The 19499-nt window shown below is 46.4% G+C and overlaps 1 protein-coding gene and 1 pseudogene across 1 annotated transcript; one reads left to right on the top strand and one right to left on the bottom strand.

The window, feature by feature from the left end:
• The first annotated feature begins 10281 nt into the window (after positions 1-10281).
• On the top strand, positions 10282-13893 carry LOC134498623 (olfactory receptor 52E8-like; annotated as a pseudogene).
• A 1748-nt stretch (positions 13894-15641) lies between these two features.
• On the bottom strand, positions 15642-16590 carry LOC134498622 (olfactory receptor 51V1-like). The gene is given in 2 exon segments (XM_063304782.1): positions 15642-16167; positions 16169-16590. Coding segments are annotated over 2 exon segments (948 nt in total).
• Positions 16591-19499: the final 2909 nt, after the last annotated feature.

Here is a 19499-nt window from a genome sequence, read left to right as displayed (position 1 = left end):
CTGTCCCGCTTAAGCTGGCCCTGAGCCGCGGAGTGTAGCCCTTCGCCCTTGGCTCTCGCGCCCTCGGGGAGGTGTGGGGCCAGGGCTTCTGCGGGGCGGGGAGCGAGGTGTTCAGCAGCTGATCAGCTGCCACGAAACCCGCCCCGCATCAGCCCCGCCTGCGAATCGGCAACATCGGACCGGCAGAGCTGTGCCAACTCCTCCCAGCAGTGAGGTGGGGGCTCAGCGGGCCCTCCACTGAGGAGCGGCTGCCTGCCCACCTGCTGGCCTTCTCTAGGGGGACCTTTAAGGAATGCTAGATTGGGGGCTTTCTGTGGCCCGCTCCCTGAGCCCCAACAAAGCTCTGCCCTGTTGGCCAGCTGCACCTGCTTCCAGAAGAGGAATTCATAAGGCCTGGGGGAGAGCCGTCTCTAAACTCCCAGAAGCTTCAAACTGGGCAAGGGGGGGCGGGGCGGGGAGGGGGGGAGCGGAGGTGTCCGCCCTGGGCTGGTTTGCCCTGGCCCAGAACAGCCCAACACAGGAGCCACCTGGCTCTGCCCGTCCTCCCAACAGACACTTTCCGGGGCTTCCCAGAGAGCCCAGGCTCAGCCCCACTGCTGCCCCGTCCTTTTCTCTCTATCGCCTGGCCTGAAGGCCTGAAGACCTTTTGCTCCTTGGGGAGCCCAGGTAGCCCCCATCCAAACATCCTGCTGGGCCAAATGAAGTGGTTGCCTCACCTTGCAGCTCTCCCGGTCCTTCTTGATCTGCCAGTGGCCTTCTGGACCAGCCATTGTGGCATCCTCCTGGACTGGTCCAGTGTTGGGAGTGGGGAGCATCGCGTGGTGGCCGCTTCCCTCCTTCCTCCCGGCTGGTCTCCCGTAAGGTCCTTCTGAGGCTGGTGGGTGAGGTCATCCGAGGGCACAGGGTCCGGTATCCTCACCTACTGATGATGCTCCATCTTCCATTTTGGCTCCGTGCCAGTCAGGAGAGGCTGTTGAGGCTCTCCCCCAGCGCCTGGAGGCTCTCAGGGTTTGGATGGAAGCCCCTTGCATTTTGCATCTTGCATTTACTCGGGCCTTAGTGACCTCTTGCTTGGACTACAGGAGTGGGCTTTGCTCGGGGCTGCCCTTGAAGACCATGTTGAAGCTATAGCAGGTGCAGAATAGTTTTGGGTACACCTCACTGTGCCCACGGGACACCACCACTGTATGAGCTGCACTGGTTGCCAGTTGAATGGCTTCTGGGTGCCATTCATCCATACAGCCCTTCACAGCTTAGGGCTGGTTGTTTTCAGGACCACCTCTCTGATCAGCTTCCCCGGTGGGTCTTCCGGCTGCCCCTGGGCTGTGGGACCTGGTGAATTCACTGGTGTGCTAACTGCTTTAAATGTCAGTTTCCCTGGGTTCTTCTTTTATTGTAATACTATGTTTTTAACTTTTTCTATATCCCACCTTGAGTCATTTGATGATTATTAGACAGCCAGTCAATAAATGAATAAAAGTGGACACGTTGTAATAATGACATCTGGAAAGAAGCAGAAACAGATCCAGGGCCTGATTCCCAGCCTCCTTTGCACCTCCTCTCCCCCTCCCCCCATTGCCAACTTAGCCTCCTGATTGTGGTGATCTTACACCTTGTACAAGGCCCCAAAGACGACAGGCCTGTGAACTGATCAGCATTGCAAGGAATGGCTGCCCCAGACCAGGTTTACAGCTGGGCCACAACCACACAGCATGTGCATGCTCTCTCTGCACAAACACTCTCTGATCCATTGGTCAGTCATTGCACAGCACCATCATATCCCCCTTCAGTGGACCTTTCACAAGGCTGAATCTTCCCAGTTCTTCCCAGTTCTCTTTGTAGGATTTACACTCCAGTCTCCTGACCACCTTCACAATCCTTCTCTGAACCTGTTCAGGTTCTCTGAATATCTATCTATCTATCTATCTATCTATCTATCTATCTATCTATCTATCTATCTATCAAACTTTATCACTGCCCATCATATCCCCCACATCTTCCTTTAAGACTGCCCAGGACTGGAGACCATGCTGGAGGAGTTGGCCAGTCCACAATGATGCCGAACTCTTCCTTCCCCTGGCTTGGAAACTGCAGCAGATGAGGCTGGAAACAGCTCCTTGGAGTTCCTCTCTCAAGCCCAGAGATCCATCTCAGTTTCAGCTGTTTGGTCCCTTCTTCAACATCTTGCAGCCACTATCACAAAACATTCTGGTGAGTTTTACCTGTGCTATACTGTTGGCAGGTTGTTAGGAAAGCCTTTAGCCCAGGAGAGATCAGAAAAGTCACACACCAGGCATTTCTATAAAAATAATTTTATTTACAGAAAGCAAAACATCTTTAAAGGCTTCTGCATTCTTACAGGCTCTCAGTGAGAGCTGCTTAACTCAACTCTACATGCCTACACAGAAGGGAAAACTGAAACTAAAACAAGTCCAGGCAAGTTCTTCCCCCCAGCTGCAAAAATTAACATTCAAAAAGGGGACAGTTGAATTCAACCTTTTCACCCGGCCAAAATGATTAGTTACCATAGTAACTTTAATCTGTAATAGAAAACATTAACACTCCCCTTTTTATACTACAGAATAAGATGCAAACCAATTTTCTTTGACAACTCTGTATGTCTTTCCATTCACAATATTTTAACATTATCTCCCCTTTGGTTTTACAGAAAGCTACCATCCTTCTCCCTGTGTATTTCCAAACCTAGGTTATTTGTTACAGTTCCAAGGCTTTTTAATGTGAAATGGCTTTTCATGCAGGCTTCAAAATCAAGCCTTTGTTTTTCTGTTGGTGTGAACAGCAGCAAATCATCAACATAAATGCACAGATACATACAGCCTTGTTTGTCTTTCTTCATATATACACATGTATCTGCTTTTCCTTTTTCAAAACCAAAATTCTGCAGTATTTTTTTTCATCTAATTTTTGGTTTCAGGATCTAGAGCTTGTTTTAACCCATAGATTGACTTCTGCAGTTCACAGACTAGATTCTCCCCTTTTTCATAGCCAGGGGGTTGCTGCATGTATAATTTGTGGTCTAAATCACCATAGAGAAATGCAGTTTGAATGTCATAGTGGTGAACTGACATTCCTTTGAGTGCAGTAATTTTTAACAGTAATCTAATTGATTCACCTTTAGTAACTGGTGCAAAAGTCTTGTCAAAGTCTAAATCTTTCCTTTGAGTGAACCCTTTTGCAACTAACCTTGCTTTATATTTTTGGATTTTGCCATCAGCATCCCTTTTCAGTTTGAAAACCCACCTGCAACCCGGACAGCGTTCACTGGGAGGTAAATTTACTAGTTTGCATGTTTTGTTTTCTTTCAAGGATGCTAACTCCTGTTGCATGGCAGAATGCCAATTTTGTGCAATCTCAGCTGGTAAAGCATTCACTTGTTCTAAAGACTCAGGTTCTGTGAATATGTGAAATGCCTTTACTGTTTCAGCCTGAAAATGTGATGGAGGAATGCCTTTATTACTTCTCTGAGATCTGTGAGGTAATACAGGGCTTAAATTTTGACTCCTATCACTTTCCTGAGAAGCATCTGTCTCATCAGACAGATCTTGAGTTTGCTTTTCTGTTTTAGGTCCTCATCAGGCAAAAGATCACCATCAGCAAGTCCTTGCTGTTCTCTTGTGGTGGTCAGATCAACTGGAGAGCTAGAGTTTAATCTCCCCCAGTTTTGTTCAGCAAAAGAAGCGCTTTTGCTAATTATCAATTTCTCTCCCACTATGAACCTGTAGCTCCTTTGGCTTTGTTCATAGCCAACAAAGATGGCTTTCTTTGTTGTGGGGCCTCCTTTCCTTCTCTGTTGTTTTGGAATATGAACCCAAGCAGTGCTACCAAACACTCTAAGATGGTTTACCTTTGGTTTCACACCATAAAACAAATGGAACGGAGTGTCCTGAATCACAGAGTTATACAATCTGTTTTGTACATAACAGGCAGTAGATATTGCCTCTCCCCAATACTTAAAAGATAAATGTGAATCCTTAAGCATGCATTCCATCGCATTTTGCAAGGTTCTGCCCTTTCTTTCAGCAACACCATTTTGCTGAGGGGTGTAAGGGTTAGAAAGAATTTGTTCTATCCCCTTTTCTGCCAGGAACCTTTTGAATTTGTGATAAAGGTACTCTCCTCCCCTATCACATTGGAGTGCAGATACAGGCCTAGGGAATTTTCCATTTGCCCATGTCACAAAACCTTTAAATTTCTCAAATGCCTCATCTTTGTGTTTTAAGATGTAGATGAATGTGTATCTTGAGAAATCATCAGTGATGGTCATTGCATACCTTGCTTGTCCAAGACCTGGAGCAAAAGGACCAATAATGTCAGAGTGTACAATTTCCAAAGGTCTAGTTGGAACTCTGTCACTGTGCTTACTCACAGGAGCTTTTAGCATTTGGCATTCTTTGCAAACTACACAATCTAAGTATTTGTCACAGGGCTTCAGCTTTAGGTCAGCACACAGCTGTGGCATTTGTGCTATATACTTGAAATTAGCATGACCAAATCTCCTGTGCATCAGGTGTACACATTGGTCATGATATGGAGTGTTGCCAACTGCAGCCTTGCAGCTTGGCTTCCTTGCATTTTGCACAATGTACAAGGAGTCTTTTAACATACCAGTAGCACACAATTTTCCATGTTTACATATCTCACAACCATTTTTCTTAAATGTTATGACATACCCTGTTGCAGCCAATTGTGCCACAGATAAAAGGTTTGATTGTAAATTTGGCACATACAACACACCTTTTACAGTTTCTCCCAAGCAGGATAAATACAAGTCACCTTGTCCCATAATTTTGGTGACAGACCCATCAGCCAAAGATACACTTTCTCTTTCAGTTTTAGACAGTGACACAAAAGAGCTTTTACAATTACATAGATTCTGGGACCAATTGTCATTTAACACCCATACATCAGAATTACCCTTCTCAGCAACCTGTGCAATTTGGGTTGTCTGAAGAGCCTTCTTCTGTGTTGCCCTTGTGTTCTTCTTCTCTGTCTTTCTACTCTTGGGTCTCAAGGCACAGTCTTTCTGCAAATGTCCAGCTGAACCACAAGTGAAGCATCGCTGGCTGGCTAGTGCTGTGGCCTCAGCTTCCTTTCCCTCATTTTCTGGTCTTGCAGCTTTCCAGAAGAGATGGGGGGGGGATCTTTCCTCTCTCTTCTCCCATTCAGTGAGTAAGCGCTGTGTAACATACAATGGGGTGAGGTCTGCTTCAGGCATAGCCTCCAGGGTACAAATCAGTGTGTCCCACGTTTCATTCAGTGAGGACAGGAGGATATAGGATTTTGTGAGAGGTGTAAATTCCATTCCTCTCTCCTGCAACTCAACAAACAGCTGCTGAATATAATGCAGGTGCTCAGGAAGGCTTTCTCCTTCTGCCAGGTAGGCTCTGTACAGCTTTTTTCGTCAGAGTAACTTTACTCCCTGCTGTTGCCTTTACATATAAGTCTCTCAAAGCGTCCCAAAGTTGCTTTGCAGACTGCATGCCTCGCACGTGGACTAGCTGATTGTCCTCAACTCCCAGGATAATGGTGGCTCTAGCCCGCTCATCCTGTCTCAGCCATTCAGCACTGGGATTTTGGGGGGTTTGCTCACCAATTGGCAGCCAAAGGTTCTCTCTGCGAAGATACATCTCCATCTTCAGGGCCCAATTCAAATAGTTGGTCTCTGATAGGCGCTCCAGAGGCATCGCTGAGGGCTGGGAGGTAGCCATGGCTTCTTCCTTCTTTTGCAAGTCACCTCAGCTGGCTTCTTTGTCCTGTAGACTGGCAGTTGCTGGAAAATCTCCAGGTGGCTCCAAAGGAAATCTTCACAGGTCTTTGCTACCTGCCTTTAAATTGTGCATGAGGTGCGGAGCTGATCTCTCTTTTCTCTCTGGGTTTTACTGGGCTTACTGGGCTGTTTACTGGGCACATAACCTGTTGGCAGATTGCTAGGAAAGCCTTTAGCCCAGGAGAGATCAGAAAAGTCACACACCAGGCATTTCTATAAAAATAATTTTATTTACAGAAAGCAAAACATCTTTAAAGGCTTCTGCATTCTTACAGGCTCTCAGTGAGAGCTGCTTAACTCAACTCTACATGCCTACACAGAAGGGAAAACTGAAACTAAAACAAGTCCAGGCAAGTTCTTCCCCCCAGCTGCAAAAATTAACATTCAAAAAGGGGACAGTTGAATTCAACCTTTTCACCCGGCCAAAATGATTAGTTACCATAGTAACTTTAATCTGTAATAGAAAACATTAACACTCCCCTTTTTATACTACAGAATAAGATGCAAACCAATTTTCTTTGACAACTCTGTATGTCTTTCCATTCACAATATTTTAACATTATCTCCCCTTTGGTTTTACAGAAAGCTACCATCCTTCTCCCTGTGTATTTCCAAACCTAGGTTATTTGTTACAGTTCCAAGGCTTTTTAATGTGAAATGGCTTTTCATGCAGGCTTCAAAATCAAGCCTTTGTTTTTCTGTTGGTGTGAACAGCAGCAAATCATCAACATAAATGCACAGATACATACAGCCTTGTTTGTCTTTCTTCATATATACACATGTATCTGCTTTTCCTTTTTCAAAACCAAAATTCTGCAGTATTTTTTTTCATCTAATTTTTGGTTTCAGGATCTAGAGCTTGTTTTAACCCATAGATTGACTTCTGCAGTTCACAGACTAGATTCTCCCCTTTTTCATAGCCAGGGGGTTGCTGCATGTATAATTTGTGGTCTAAATCACCATAGAGAAATGCAGTTTGAATGTCATAGTGGTGAACTGACATTCCTTTGAGTGCAGCAATTTTTAACAGTAATCTAATTGATTCACCTTTAGTAACTGGTGCAAAAGTCTTGTCAAAGTCTAAATCTTTCCTTTGAGTGAACCCTTTTGCAACTAACCTTGCTTTATATTTTTGGATTTTGCCATCAGCATCCCTTTTCAGTTTGAAAACCCACCTGCAACCCGGACAGCGTTCACTGGGAGGTAAATTTACTAGTTTGCATGTTTTGTTTTCTTTCAAGGATGCTAACTCCTGTTGCATGGCAGAATGCCAATTTTGTGCAATCTCAGCTGGTAAAGCATTCACTTGTTCTAAAGACTCAGGTTCTGTGAATATGTGAAATGCCTTTACTGTTTCAGCCTGAAAATGTGATGGAGGAATGCCTTTATTACTTCTCTGAGATCTGTGAGGTAATACAGGGCTTAAATTTTGACTCCTATCACTTTCCTGAGAAGCATCTGTCTCATCAGACAGATCTTGAGTTTGCTTTTCTGTTTTAGGTCCTCATCAGGCAAAAGATCACCATCAGCAAGTCCTTGCTGTTCTCTTGTGGTGGTCAGATCAACTGGAGAGCTAGAGTTTAATCTCCCCCAGTTTTGTTCAGCAAAAGAAGCGCTTTTGCTAATTATCAATTTCTCTCCCACTATGAACCTGTAGCTCCTTTGGCTTTGTTCATAGCCAACAAAGATGGCTTTCTTTGTTGTGGGGCCTCCTTTCCTTCTCTGTTGTTTTGGAATATGAACCCAAGCAGTGCTACCAAACACTCTAAGATGGTTTACCTTTGGTTTCACACCATAAAACAAATGGAACGGAGTGTCCTGAATCACAGAGTTATACAATCTGTTTTGTACATAACAGGCAGTAGATATTGCCTCTCCCCAATACTTAAAAGATAAATGTGAATCCTTAAGCATGCATTCCATCGCATTTTGCAAGGTTCTGCCCTTTCTTTCAGCAACACCATTTTGCTGAGGGGTGTAAGGGTTAGAAAGAATTTGTTCTATCCCCTTTTCTGCCAGGAACCTTTTGAATTTGTGATAAAGGTACTCTCCTCCCCTATCACATTGGAGTGCAGATACAGGCCTAGGGAATTTTCCATTTGCCCATGTCACAAAACCTTTAAATTTCTCAAATGCCTCATCTTTGTGTTTTAAGATGTAGATGAATGTGTATCTTGAGAAATCATCAGTGATGGTCATTGCATACCTTGCTTGTCCAAGACCTGGAGCAAAAGGACCAATAATGTCAGAGTGTACAATTTCCAAAGGTCTAGTTGGAACTCTGTCACTGTGCTTACTCACAGGAGCTTTTAGCATTTGGCATTCTTTGCAAACTACACAATCTAAGTATTTGTCACAGGGCTTCAGCTTTAGGTCAGCACACAGCTGTGGCATTTGTGCTATATACTTGAAATTAGCATGACCAAATCTCCTGTGCATCAGGTGTACACATTGGTCATGATATGGAGTGTTGCCAACTGCAGCCTTGCAGCTTGGCTTCCTTGCATTTTGCACAATGTACAAGGAGTCTTTTAACATACCAGTAGCACACAATTTTCCATGTTTACATATCTCACAACCATTTTTCTTAAATGTTATGACATACCCTGTTGCAGCCAATTGTGCCACAGATAAAAGGTTTGATTGTAAATTTGGCACATACAACACACCTTTTACAGTTTCTCCCAAGCAGGATAAATACAAGTCACCTTGTCCCATAATTTTGGTGACAGACCCATCAGCCAAAGATACACTTTCTCTTTCAGTTTTAGACAGTGACACAAAAGAGCTTTTACAATTACATAGATTCTGGGACCAATTGTCATTTAACACCCATACATCAGAATTACCCTTCTCAGCAACCTGTGCAATTTGGGTTGTCTGAAGAGCCTTCTTCTGTGTTGCCCTTGTGTTCTTCTTCTCTGTCTTTCTACTCTTGGGTCTCAAGGCACAGTCTTTCTGCAAATGTCCAGCTGAACCACAAGTGAAGCATCGCTGGCTGGCTAGTGCTGTGGCCTCAGCTTCCTTTCCCTCATTTTCTGGTCTTGCAGCTTTCCAGAAGAGATGGGGGGGGGGATCTTTCCTCTCTCTTCTCCCATTCAGTGAGTAAGCGCTGTGTAACATACAATGGGGTGAGGTCTGCTTCAGGCATAGCCTCCAGGGTACAAATCAGTGTGTCCCACGTTTCATTCAGTGAGGACAGGAGGATATAGGATTTTGTGAGAGGTGTAAATTCCATTCCTCTCTCCTGCAACTCAACAAACAGCTGCTGAATATAATGCAGGTGCTCAGGAAGGCTTTCTCCTTCTGCCAGGTAGGCTCTGTACAGCTTTTTTCGTCAGAGTAACTTTACTCCCTGCTGTTGCCTTTACATATAAGTCTCTCAAAGCGTCCCAAAGTTGCTTTGCAGACTGCATGCCTCGCACGTGGACTAGCTGATTGTCCTCAACTCCCAGGATAATGGTGGCTCTAGCCCGCTCATCCTGTCTCAGCCATTCAGCACTGGGATTTTGGGGGGTTTGCTCACCAATTGGCAGCCAAAGGTTCTCTCTGCGAAGATACATCTCCATCTTCAGGGCCCAATTCAAATAGTTGGTCTCTGATAGGCGCTCCAGAGGCATCGCTGAGGGCTGGGAGGTAGCCATGGCTTCTTCCTTCTTTTGCAAGTCACCTCAGCTGGCTTCTTTGTCCTGTAGACTGGCAGTTGCTGGAAAATCTCCAGGTGGCTCCAAAGGAAATCTTCACAGGTCTTTGCTACCTGCCTTTAAATTGTGCATGAGGTGCGGAGCTGATCTCTCTTTTCTCTCTGGGTTTTACTGGGCTTACTGGGCTGTTTACTGGGCACATAACCTGTTGGCAGATTGCTAGGAAAGCCTTTAGCCCAGGAGAGATCAGAAAAGTCACACACCAGGCATTTCTATAAAAATAATTTTATTTACAGAAAGCAAAACATCTTTAAAGTCTTCTGCATTCTTACAGGCTCTCAGTGAGAGCTGCTTAACTCAACTCTACATGCCTACACAGAAGGGAAAACTGAAACTAAAACAAGTCCAGGCAAGTTCTTCCCCCTAGGTGCAAAAATTAACCTTTGCTTTTGTATTGTTTTTGTTTCTTATATTGTTTTTAAATCATTGTGAGGGTCATAGATTTGAGATGGCAGCTATATAAATTGAAATAACAAATAAATTAATAAATTTATAATAATAATCATACTCTGCTCGAACTGCCTCAAATCAAGCTTCCTGCCCATGCCAAGGAGGAGATGGGCTCAGTGCTCTTTCTAGGCTGCCCAGCCAATCCTCCTCGTTTCCCAGCAGAGCTTCCTTGTTGGAGCAAAAATCAAGGGAGCAGGCAGAGGGCAGATCCATTTTGGCGCCCAGCCCCACTAACACTCCCTCTCCCTCTGCTTGAGTCTGGGGCTTCTGGGAACTCTGCTAGGCATTTTTCTCTCATGTAGGGAGTGCCTTCTTCTGTGATGGTGGAAGGGCAGCACCATGTTCCTGCAGAACATCAGCCATTCCTCCTTCATCCTGCTGGGCATCCCGGGTCTGGAAGCCACCCACCACTGGCTGTCCATCCCCCTCTTTTCCATGTACCTCATTACCCTCCTGGGGAACAGCGTCATCTTGCTGGTCATCAAGGTAGAAGCCAGTCTCCATAAGCCAATGTATATCTCCCTCTCCATGCTGGCGGCTATCGACCTGGTCATCTCATCAGCCACGCTACCCAAGATGTTGTGTTCCTTCCTATTCCTTGACAGGGAGATTAGCTTTGCTGGCTGCTTGGCCCAGGTGTTTTTCATCCACTTGTTCTCTGTGATGGAGACTACTGTCCTTGTTGCCATGGCACTTGACCGCTATGTGGCCATATGCTCTCCACTGCGTTATGAAGTGATCTTGACCAATCGGCGGCTTTTCAAGATTGGAATGGTTGTGGTGGCCCGGGCTGTTGCTCTCATCATGCCACTCCCAGTTTTGGCCATGAAGCTGCCATTCTGTGCAAGCAACATGGTGCCCCACACATATTGCCAACACATGGCCGTGGTGAAGCTGGCCTGCGCAGACATCACTGTCAACAGCCTGTATGGACTGTGGCCCTCTATGTGGGGCCTTCAGACATTCTGCTCATCTGCCTGTCCTATGGCATGATCCTGCAGACAGTCCTTCAGCTGCCCAGGGAAGCCTGACTCAAGGCCTTCAACACCTGTGGCTCTCATATCTGTGTTATCCTAATTGCTTTTGTGCCAGGCCTCTTCTCCATTCTGACCCACCGCTTTGGGCACCAGCTTGCCCCCCACGTATGGGTCCTCCTAGCTAACCTTTACCTGCTGCTCCCTCCCACCCTCAACCCCATTGTGTATGGCATCAAGACCAAGGAGATCCGTGACAGTGTGCTCCGCCAGGTTGGGTGGAGGAAGAAATTCTTCTGAACGTACTGACAGAAATGAGGTGCATGGCCCCACAGAACCACAAAGACACCACATCTAGAAGCAGACGTGGGGCCTCTGATGCTAATCTCCATATTCAGTACCTGAAAATGATGAGGTGGAAATTACAGGCCATCATCCTTAGAACAGAAAATTAAGAAGGGATCTCTGCTATTGGAGTCAGCACTTTTAAAGTGACTTTAAAGTTTCACCCCTTAGAAAGCAGTCATTCTGTGGTTCAGAATTCCTGGGACGATAATCTTACATTTGGGGGAAACTGGCACTTTGATCTATTGCAATTCATAACCCTTCAAGTAGGAAGGACTTGCCTCACCAGAATAAAAAGGGATTGGCATGTCAGTATGAAGTAGGCAAGGGTTCAGCTGTGGGTTATTTTCTGAGAGGCAGGGTGGGAGGGATGAGCCCCAAGACCAGGCTCCGCTGAACTGCTGTGCATGATGCAGTTTGCCAGCTGAGGAAGCCCCTTAGGAAGCGACCGACAGTTTTATAACTTCTGGAGTAGTTTTAATAACGGCATTATCCCACTCCCCTGTTATGGTTTTTTCACTTTGTAATGGATTTGAATGGGCACAAACATTTTGTAAATAGGTTCTTTAATTTTTGTAAAATTATGTCAACTCATAGAGGGGAAAGGCCACACTGATACATTAAAAATAACTGTGGGTCACAAAGGAACAGCTGGCCCACCAAGCTGTTTGGTAGCTGGCGGTGTGGTGGCAGCCATGGAGCTGGCAATGTCGGGGAGGCCTGGAGGCACTTGGCAAAGTGTCCTTTGGGGCGGAGGTGGCCGTGAGAAACTAGGTGGCAACGGGAGATCCCTCCTGGTGCCCGTGCCATTTGGCAGCCGTGGGTTTGCTGCTTGGTGGACTGCATGTGACCCACGGGCCCACACGTTGTGCAGGCTGCTTTAAACCTTTGTTTCTGGTCTTTTCCACTGCAAAACTCTAATCTCTCCAAAGTTATTTTTTCTTGCAACATCATATTCAACAAACAAAACAAATGGCTTGCTTCACTGTTTTTGCTCCACAGAAGAACATAAATAGCTTTCTCATGCAAGCGCTGACTGGAGAACTTGGTTCAGTTTGTACCACAATATTTGGCAGTATGCAAAAGTAAATCCAGTTGCTATTTGAATCCATCAAAGATTTTGCAAATTGTATTCCTGTAAAGCGTATTAAATAAGACACAGAATTCTTAGAAACCAACCGTTTGAAGGGGTCGGGTCCCTATGCTTTGGGGTGTGGGCATGGGGTGGTTGTGACATGGAGTTGGTCTTCTGGTCAGACGTATTATTTTTTGATGTAGGCTGTTTTCGTTCCTTGTGAGCCACCCAGAGTGATTGGGGAGCTCAGCAGCCTGGAAACTGCCATGCACAAATGAGAGGCAGGGCGGTGATTATGGGGATGTGGCCAGCGTGGGAAATTAGCCCTTTCTTCCCTCTTTCTGAGGGGGGAGATTGACTCATCTCACAACTGATCAATAGAATCAATCTCTTTTTTAAAAAGAAAATGGAGGGTAATGCCTTTTTAATTTTAAGTAGTCACATGTAAGACATTCATTGGAAAAGGAAATAAAAATATTTTTATTTTTTTAAATAAACAGACAGCATCTGAATTTTTCTGTGTGCGTGTGGGGCAGTACCACAGGGTGATTTAAGCAAATTAGGATTTTGATTGTTGGCCCTTATTGTTCTGGGGGAGAGGAGAGCAGCAGATTTACAAAACAAGAAATTACAGCCTGGCAGCCTAGATTTTGCTTAATGTGCATGCTGAATCCTTTCCATTGCCCAATTGCCCAATTGCACAGTACTCAGTCTTTGCTGCAAAGCTCAACAAAGAACAAATGCAAAATTTTGCATGTAGCAGCGAGGATGCTCAACTGCACAGCAATTCAGTATTCTCTGAAATACACACATATAGGGCACTCTTTTGCATTTGGCACCACAATCTGCCTGAAAAAGGAAGTACAAAGCATGGAGAATAAAACAGATGACAATGTCACATTATAACTCATGAATTACAATGTCTGTGTAGCTTAACTAATTAGTAATGCAATTAATTATTGGAAGCATGCATTCAAAGAAAGAAGGAAGCGTGAACATGCAGGATGGGTACAATAGAAGGGCTAAAAATTAGGCATACCATAGAAAAAGTGGAACATTGTTGTCCCCTTTCAAATTATTAGAAACCAATGGGATTAGGAAAAATTGCACCCAACCCATACCAGATCCATGGCTGACAGCGCATTCCAACACATGCCTGATTAGAAGATCATGTTGAATTCAGTGAGATTTACTCCTGGGAAAGTCTGTGCATAGGATTGCATACTAATGTTGTAGTCTTTTTCAAACTGATGTTCTCTAGATAGGGTGCAGTCCCTAGAATTCCTAGCAAGTGCCAGCACACCTGGATGGGGACTTGGTTGAGAAAGGCTGGCCTGCTGTTCTTCAAGTAGCAACTGAGATTGCCCACCTTGTCAGCAGGATGCAAATCTCGGCTTGCAAAGAGCCACTGGCCTGTTTCTCTGCTGCCAGTAGCCAACACAAGACTGCTCTCTCCAGGATGAGAAATCTGAGGATGGGGCACCCCTCAGCATCCAGGAGCTGAAGAAGCTCCTCACACTTGGGGCTGAAAGGATGAGTGTTACCTGGTGGGCTTAGAGAAAAATGGTCTACAGTGCTGTAAGCAAGAACCTCAACATCCTTTCTAGTTGAAAATGTGTTTCTCAAGATACTACTGCAGGAACATTGCACCTTTTTAAAATTTTAACAATTGGTGTGTTTCTTTTCCCCTATTCTGTTTTTTTTCCTATTTTTCTCCACTTGGAGAATAAACATATGAACTGAAAAATGAATTAACTGAACAGGTACTATCTGCATACGGGTGGCCTGTGAACCATCAAGAGCGACTCCACAAAGCAGCTCGCTGCCTCAGAAGACACCAGCCAGAGCTGCGGGAGAAACATCTGGCCCTCAGAGAAGTAACCCACAGCCATTTGGCCTGAAAGCTCATCACTGCTTGACTGGCGCCAGTGTATTGACTCTATTATCGTACCGGGAAGTAGAGGAGCTCAGTTATAATAGCAAAGACATGGCCAGAGGCTGACTTTGAAACAGAGCATGCCCTGCTCATGTGCAAATTCCAAGTTAAGCCAAAGAGGAGGAAGGAACCAACCTGTTTCCATGACATGATCTTCAGCATAAAGGAGAATATCAGGAATCTCTGTGAAGTCCTGAACCTCATTGAGAGAGAACCAGAGGAACCGTGGGATGAACTTAAAGAAGTTGTTACAGAAGAATGTGAAAATGCACTGCCAAAAAAATGAAGAAACCGAAGAGACGTGCTCACTGTCAGAGCAAACCATGGAAATTGCCAAGAAGGGAAGAGAAGCCAAAGGCAAAACAAAAATCTCAGAAATGAATTTAACAAAGAGTTTTCAGAGAAAGCTGTTCAAAGAGGCAAGAAGCAGTAGTACAACAACACCTGTAAAGATACTGAAGATGGAAACAGACATGGAAACACAAGGAAAGCCTTTCAAAAGGTCTCCGAACTTAGAAGAAGGTTCCCACCTTGAATTAGTGTGCCTGGGGATCCCAGATGGTAACTGATTCCAAGAAGATCAAAGATGGAAGGAGTATACTGAAATTCTGTAGAGTAGATATGTTCTTATCCAAGAAAGCTTAGAAGATATTCCCTACTTATAAGAACTTCTAGTCCTGGAAGAGGAAGTTAGATCAGCACTCTGATCAGTACCAAGTCAGAAGGCTATAGGACTGGAAGGAGTATCTGTGGAAATACGGCAGGCAACAGAAGAAGCATCTGTAGAGGTTCTAACCGAACCATGCCAGGAAATCTGGAGAACGACACAGTGGTGGTCAACAGTTTGGAAGAAGTCAATCTGCACTCCAATACCAGGAGAGGAGACTTTGCAGAGTGTGCAAATTATCATTCAATAGCCTTAATTTCACTCTCTAACAAAATGCTGCTCAGGATCATCCAGTGCAGATTGGAGCCCTACGAGAAAAAGATGCCAGATGTTCAAGCTGGCTTTAGAAAAGGCCGAGAAACATGAAACATTATAGCTGACGGAGGGTTGTTTTTTTTAAACGGAGAAAGCAAAAAATATCAAAAAGGAGTCAATATGTGCTTCAATGATTATAGAAAGGCTGTTGATTTTATTTATCATATCAAGCTGTGGAACGTGCTTAATAAAATGGGGGTCCCAGAATATCTCACTCTCCGTGTGCACAACCTATCATTGGGGTAACGGTAACGTCACTAGGTGCAGGGTCGTTCTAGTCCCTGCTTGGCCACTTGACAATGAAAGGATTTACCTGCAGGAGGCCTTGAAAAGAAGTGTGCCATTCTCTTCCAGTGCAGAGATTAAGTCCCCTTGCCTTCCCTTCTGCTAAATCTTCCAGAGGTTCCTGAGCATTCGGAGGAGCCGGCTAGAGATCTCCTTTGTTTTGATGCTGTAAATTAGGGGATTCATAAGGGGCGGGAAGAGGATGTAGACATTGCCCATGAGGACGTGGAGGAGGGGAGGCGCATGCTGCCCAAACCGGTGCACAACAGACAGGCCAAGCACAGGGATGTAGAAGACCAGGACAGCACAGATGTGCGAGACACAGGTGCTCAGGGCCTTGAGAGGGCTGCGGCCACTGGAGACCATGCCCAGGACTGCCTTCAGGATTAGGCTGTAGGAAATCAGAATGAAGAGGAGGTCGCAGCCCATGGTGAGGAGGATCATGCTGAGGCCATAAATGTTGTTGAAGGTGGTGTCACTGCAAGCCAAGCGAATCAGGTCCTGGTGCAGACAGTAGGAGTGGGACAATCTCGCAGCTGGACAGTAGGGGAACTTTGCAAGGAAATAAAAAGGGGGCACTATGATAAGTGTGCTCCTCATAAGGAGGGCAAGGCCAATTTGTTTGACTGGTGGTGCTCAGCAGCTCAGAGTACCTCAGTGGGGAGCTGATAGCCAGGAAGCGGTCCATCGCCATGGCAAAGAGCACAGCTGACTCCATGAGAGGCAAGGAGTGAAGGAAGTAGAGTTGGGCAACGCAAGCTTGACTGGTGATCTGCCTTAGTCGGGACCAGAGGACACCCAGCACTGTGGGTACTGTGACAACACAGAGGCCCAGGTCGGCGGCAGCCAGCATAGCCAAGAACTGATACATGGGCCGATGCAAGCTTGGCTCCACCCAGATGATGTAGAGGATGGTGCAGTTGCCCAGCATGGCAACCAAATAGGCAGAGAAGACAGGGATGCCAATCCAGCCATGAGCTGTCTCCAGTCCAGGAAAGCCGCCCAGGGCAAACACTGCCATGCTGACATTTGTAGGGGTAACTGATGCCATGGTGAGTCATAACGAGTGCCTGCCACTGCCCTTCACTGATCTCCTAATGCCCTCATCTGTGCCACAGGAGTTCCAAGCTTTTGTGTTACCTCACTAACCCACCCTTGTGAAGCTTTTTCCCTGCAGAGCCAAAAAAGCAAAGAGAGAGAGGGAGAGGGAGAGGGAGAGAGAAAGTCACAGCATAGACCACAATGAGTTCACTAGGGTGCAATACAGCTAGAACAAAGTACAATAGTGGTCTGGTTTTTCCACAGTTTAGGCAGGTTTCAAGAAAAATGGAAATGCTCAGCGTTCACCCTTAAGGATGGAATGACATCAACATCCCTGCAGAACCGCCTTGAGACTGTCCTTCACTGAAGAACAAAGTGAAAAGGGAACTCTTGAGCCTGGTGCCTGTTGGAGATCTTGCTGACGACCTTCCCTGACTTCTTCTTGGGCTAAAAGATTAACCCAGCAGCTCCTTCGCTGGAACCAAGAAGTGTAGCCTCTTTCTGCTTTTCCGAGGTGGAATGTCTTCTGCTTCAGCCCATCAAGGAAGGCTCTTTTCGGCAGAGGCTCGGGCTGTTCTCCAGAGCAGACGACCAAGAGGTGCTGTGCTAGAGGCTGGAGGGGAAAATCCAACTGATTTCCCTGTTCTTCCCTGGAGGGAGGGTCATTCCTAGCACTGGATGGAGACTGGATTGCTAGAAGTGCTTATAAAAGGGAGGTGGCCGTGGAGGGGAGGCACCTGTGCGTCTTCAGCCAAGAGGAGAGGGGGAAGCCCCTAGGGATTGGAGTCGCTGGGGCTGGGCTCTCAACCCCCAGCCCTGGGCATCAGCGGAGGTACCTCTTCCAGTCCCTCTGGCGAAGGAAGTGCTGCGAAAGTGCTGCAATCCCATAAGGGGAGTGCTCTAAGCAATAGAAGGGTTGCTTTCTCTTCCAGTCTGTCTGCTGTGGACTCACTAAGCTGTTGCTGGAGCATCTCCATGACGTGATTCATCCATCCATCCATCCATCCATCCATCCATTCATTCATTCATTCATTCATTCCACAAATTTATATGGCTTCCCATCTCATGGAAAAGTGACTCTGTGTAAAGTTCTGACACAGTTGACCCAACAAAATTCTGACTCAGGCATCCCGATGAGATGCAGATGTCAGATTTACCGATGATGTGTACAGATGCTAAGCAAAAAGCCACGACTAGAGAAGTTCTCATGCAGCTCCCTGACAAAAGGCACACGGGCACGTCAAACCTCCCCCCCGCTCCCCCCCCCCGCTTTTCCCTTAACCATCCAGCATCCACCCCCGGCCGGCCGGCACGACCTTGGGTTTCCTCTCGCTCTCAGCAACTCCCCCCTCCCCCCGCCATCCGGAGCCTGGGATTTGTTGCTTCAGTGGCCGAGAGCACCATCAACGGATCTAACAACCCTTTGATTGTGGGCCCTGACACTCTGGGTGGCATACAACAAGACAGTTAAAAAGTTCATATATAAAAGACAATTGTTATTTAAAAAATTAAGCAAACACAAGGCTAAGAGAGCACAACAAGGGTTAATAACAGTGGAGCCACCTCAGCATTGGACTAGTTCCCTGGGGCCCCTCGGCCTGAAGGCATAACCAGGGTTTGAGGGACTTCTGGAAACTCAACAGGGATGGGGCCAACCTCAGTTCAGGGGGAGGAAGTTCCATGAAGCAGGCAGCACGGCAGAGAAGGCCTGCCTCCTGGGACCTGCCAAATGTAGCTCCCTAGCCAGGGGGACCCATCACATGCCTATTCTGCTGGATCTGATGGGATGGGCAGATATAATCAGGGAGAGGCGGTCCCGCAGATTACACAGCCCCATGCCATGGCAGGCTTCAATGGTCAAAACCAGCATCTTGAATTGGACCCAGAAACAGACTGGTAACCAGTGTAGCTCATGGAGCAGAGGTGTCATCTATACTCTTCTAGAAACACACATAACTCCCCACACTGCTGCATTTTGCATCAGCTGAAGTTTCCAGATACTCGTCAAGGGCAGCCCCATGTAGAGCACACTATAGAAATCCACATGGGAGATGACTAGGGCTTGAATAACCATGAGCAGAGGCCCCTATCTAGGAATGGGCACATCTGGTGCACAATATGAAGTTGTGCAAAGGCCCTCCTAGCCACAACAGCCACCTGTTCTTCCAGCAGGAGCCATGGGTCCAGGAGGACCCCCAGGTTGTGCACCAGGTCTGTTTGGGGCAGTGCAACCCCATCCAGCACCAAATATAGCATAGTCCTAGAACCGGCAGGCCCCAAACCCAAGGCCACTCAGTTTTGCCAGGGTTCAGCTGAGGCCTGTTGTTCCCCATCCAGGCCCTCACAGCCTCCAGGCACCGGGATAAGACGTCCATGGCATCATTTAATTTGCCAGGGGCAGAGAAGTATAATTGGGTATCATCAGCTTACTGATGATATCTCACCCCGTGGTGATGGATGAGCTCACCCAACATCCTCATGTACTGTAGGTGTTGAATAGGAGTGCACTGAACCCTGAGGTACCCAACATAGTGGGGGCTGATGGCGGGATCTCTCCCCTGCCATCACCTCTGACTGGAATCGACCCCAGAGAAAGGAGAGGAATCAGCCCAATCCCGTGCCACCACCACCCCGCAATCCTCTGAGTCAATCCAGAAGGATACCATGGGTGAAGGAATTGAAAGCTGCTGAGGGGTCAAGTAGGGCAAGGATGGATGCACAACCGCCATCCCGCCCTCTCCAGAGATCATCCAAAGGCATGACCAATGCCATTTCCATCCCATACCCAGGCCTGAATCTTGACTGAAAAGGATCCTGATAATCTGATATTATCTGCTTACAATGGTTGCAGCCGTTGTGCAACCCCCTTCTCAACCACCTTCCCCAAAAAGGGGAGGTTAGATACTCAATGAAAATTGT

Source organism: Candoia aspera, chromosome 5, assembly GCF_035149785.1.
Source record: "Candoia aspera isolate rCanAsp1 chromosome 5, rCanAsp1.hap2, whole genome shotgun sequence".
NCBI lineage: Eukaryota > Metazoa > Chordata > Lepidosauria > Squamata > Boidae > Candoia > Candoia aspera.
Note: the sequence above shows the minus strand (reverse complement) of the source record. Positions and strands in the feature narration are given on the sequence as shown.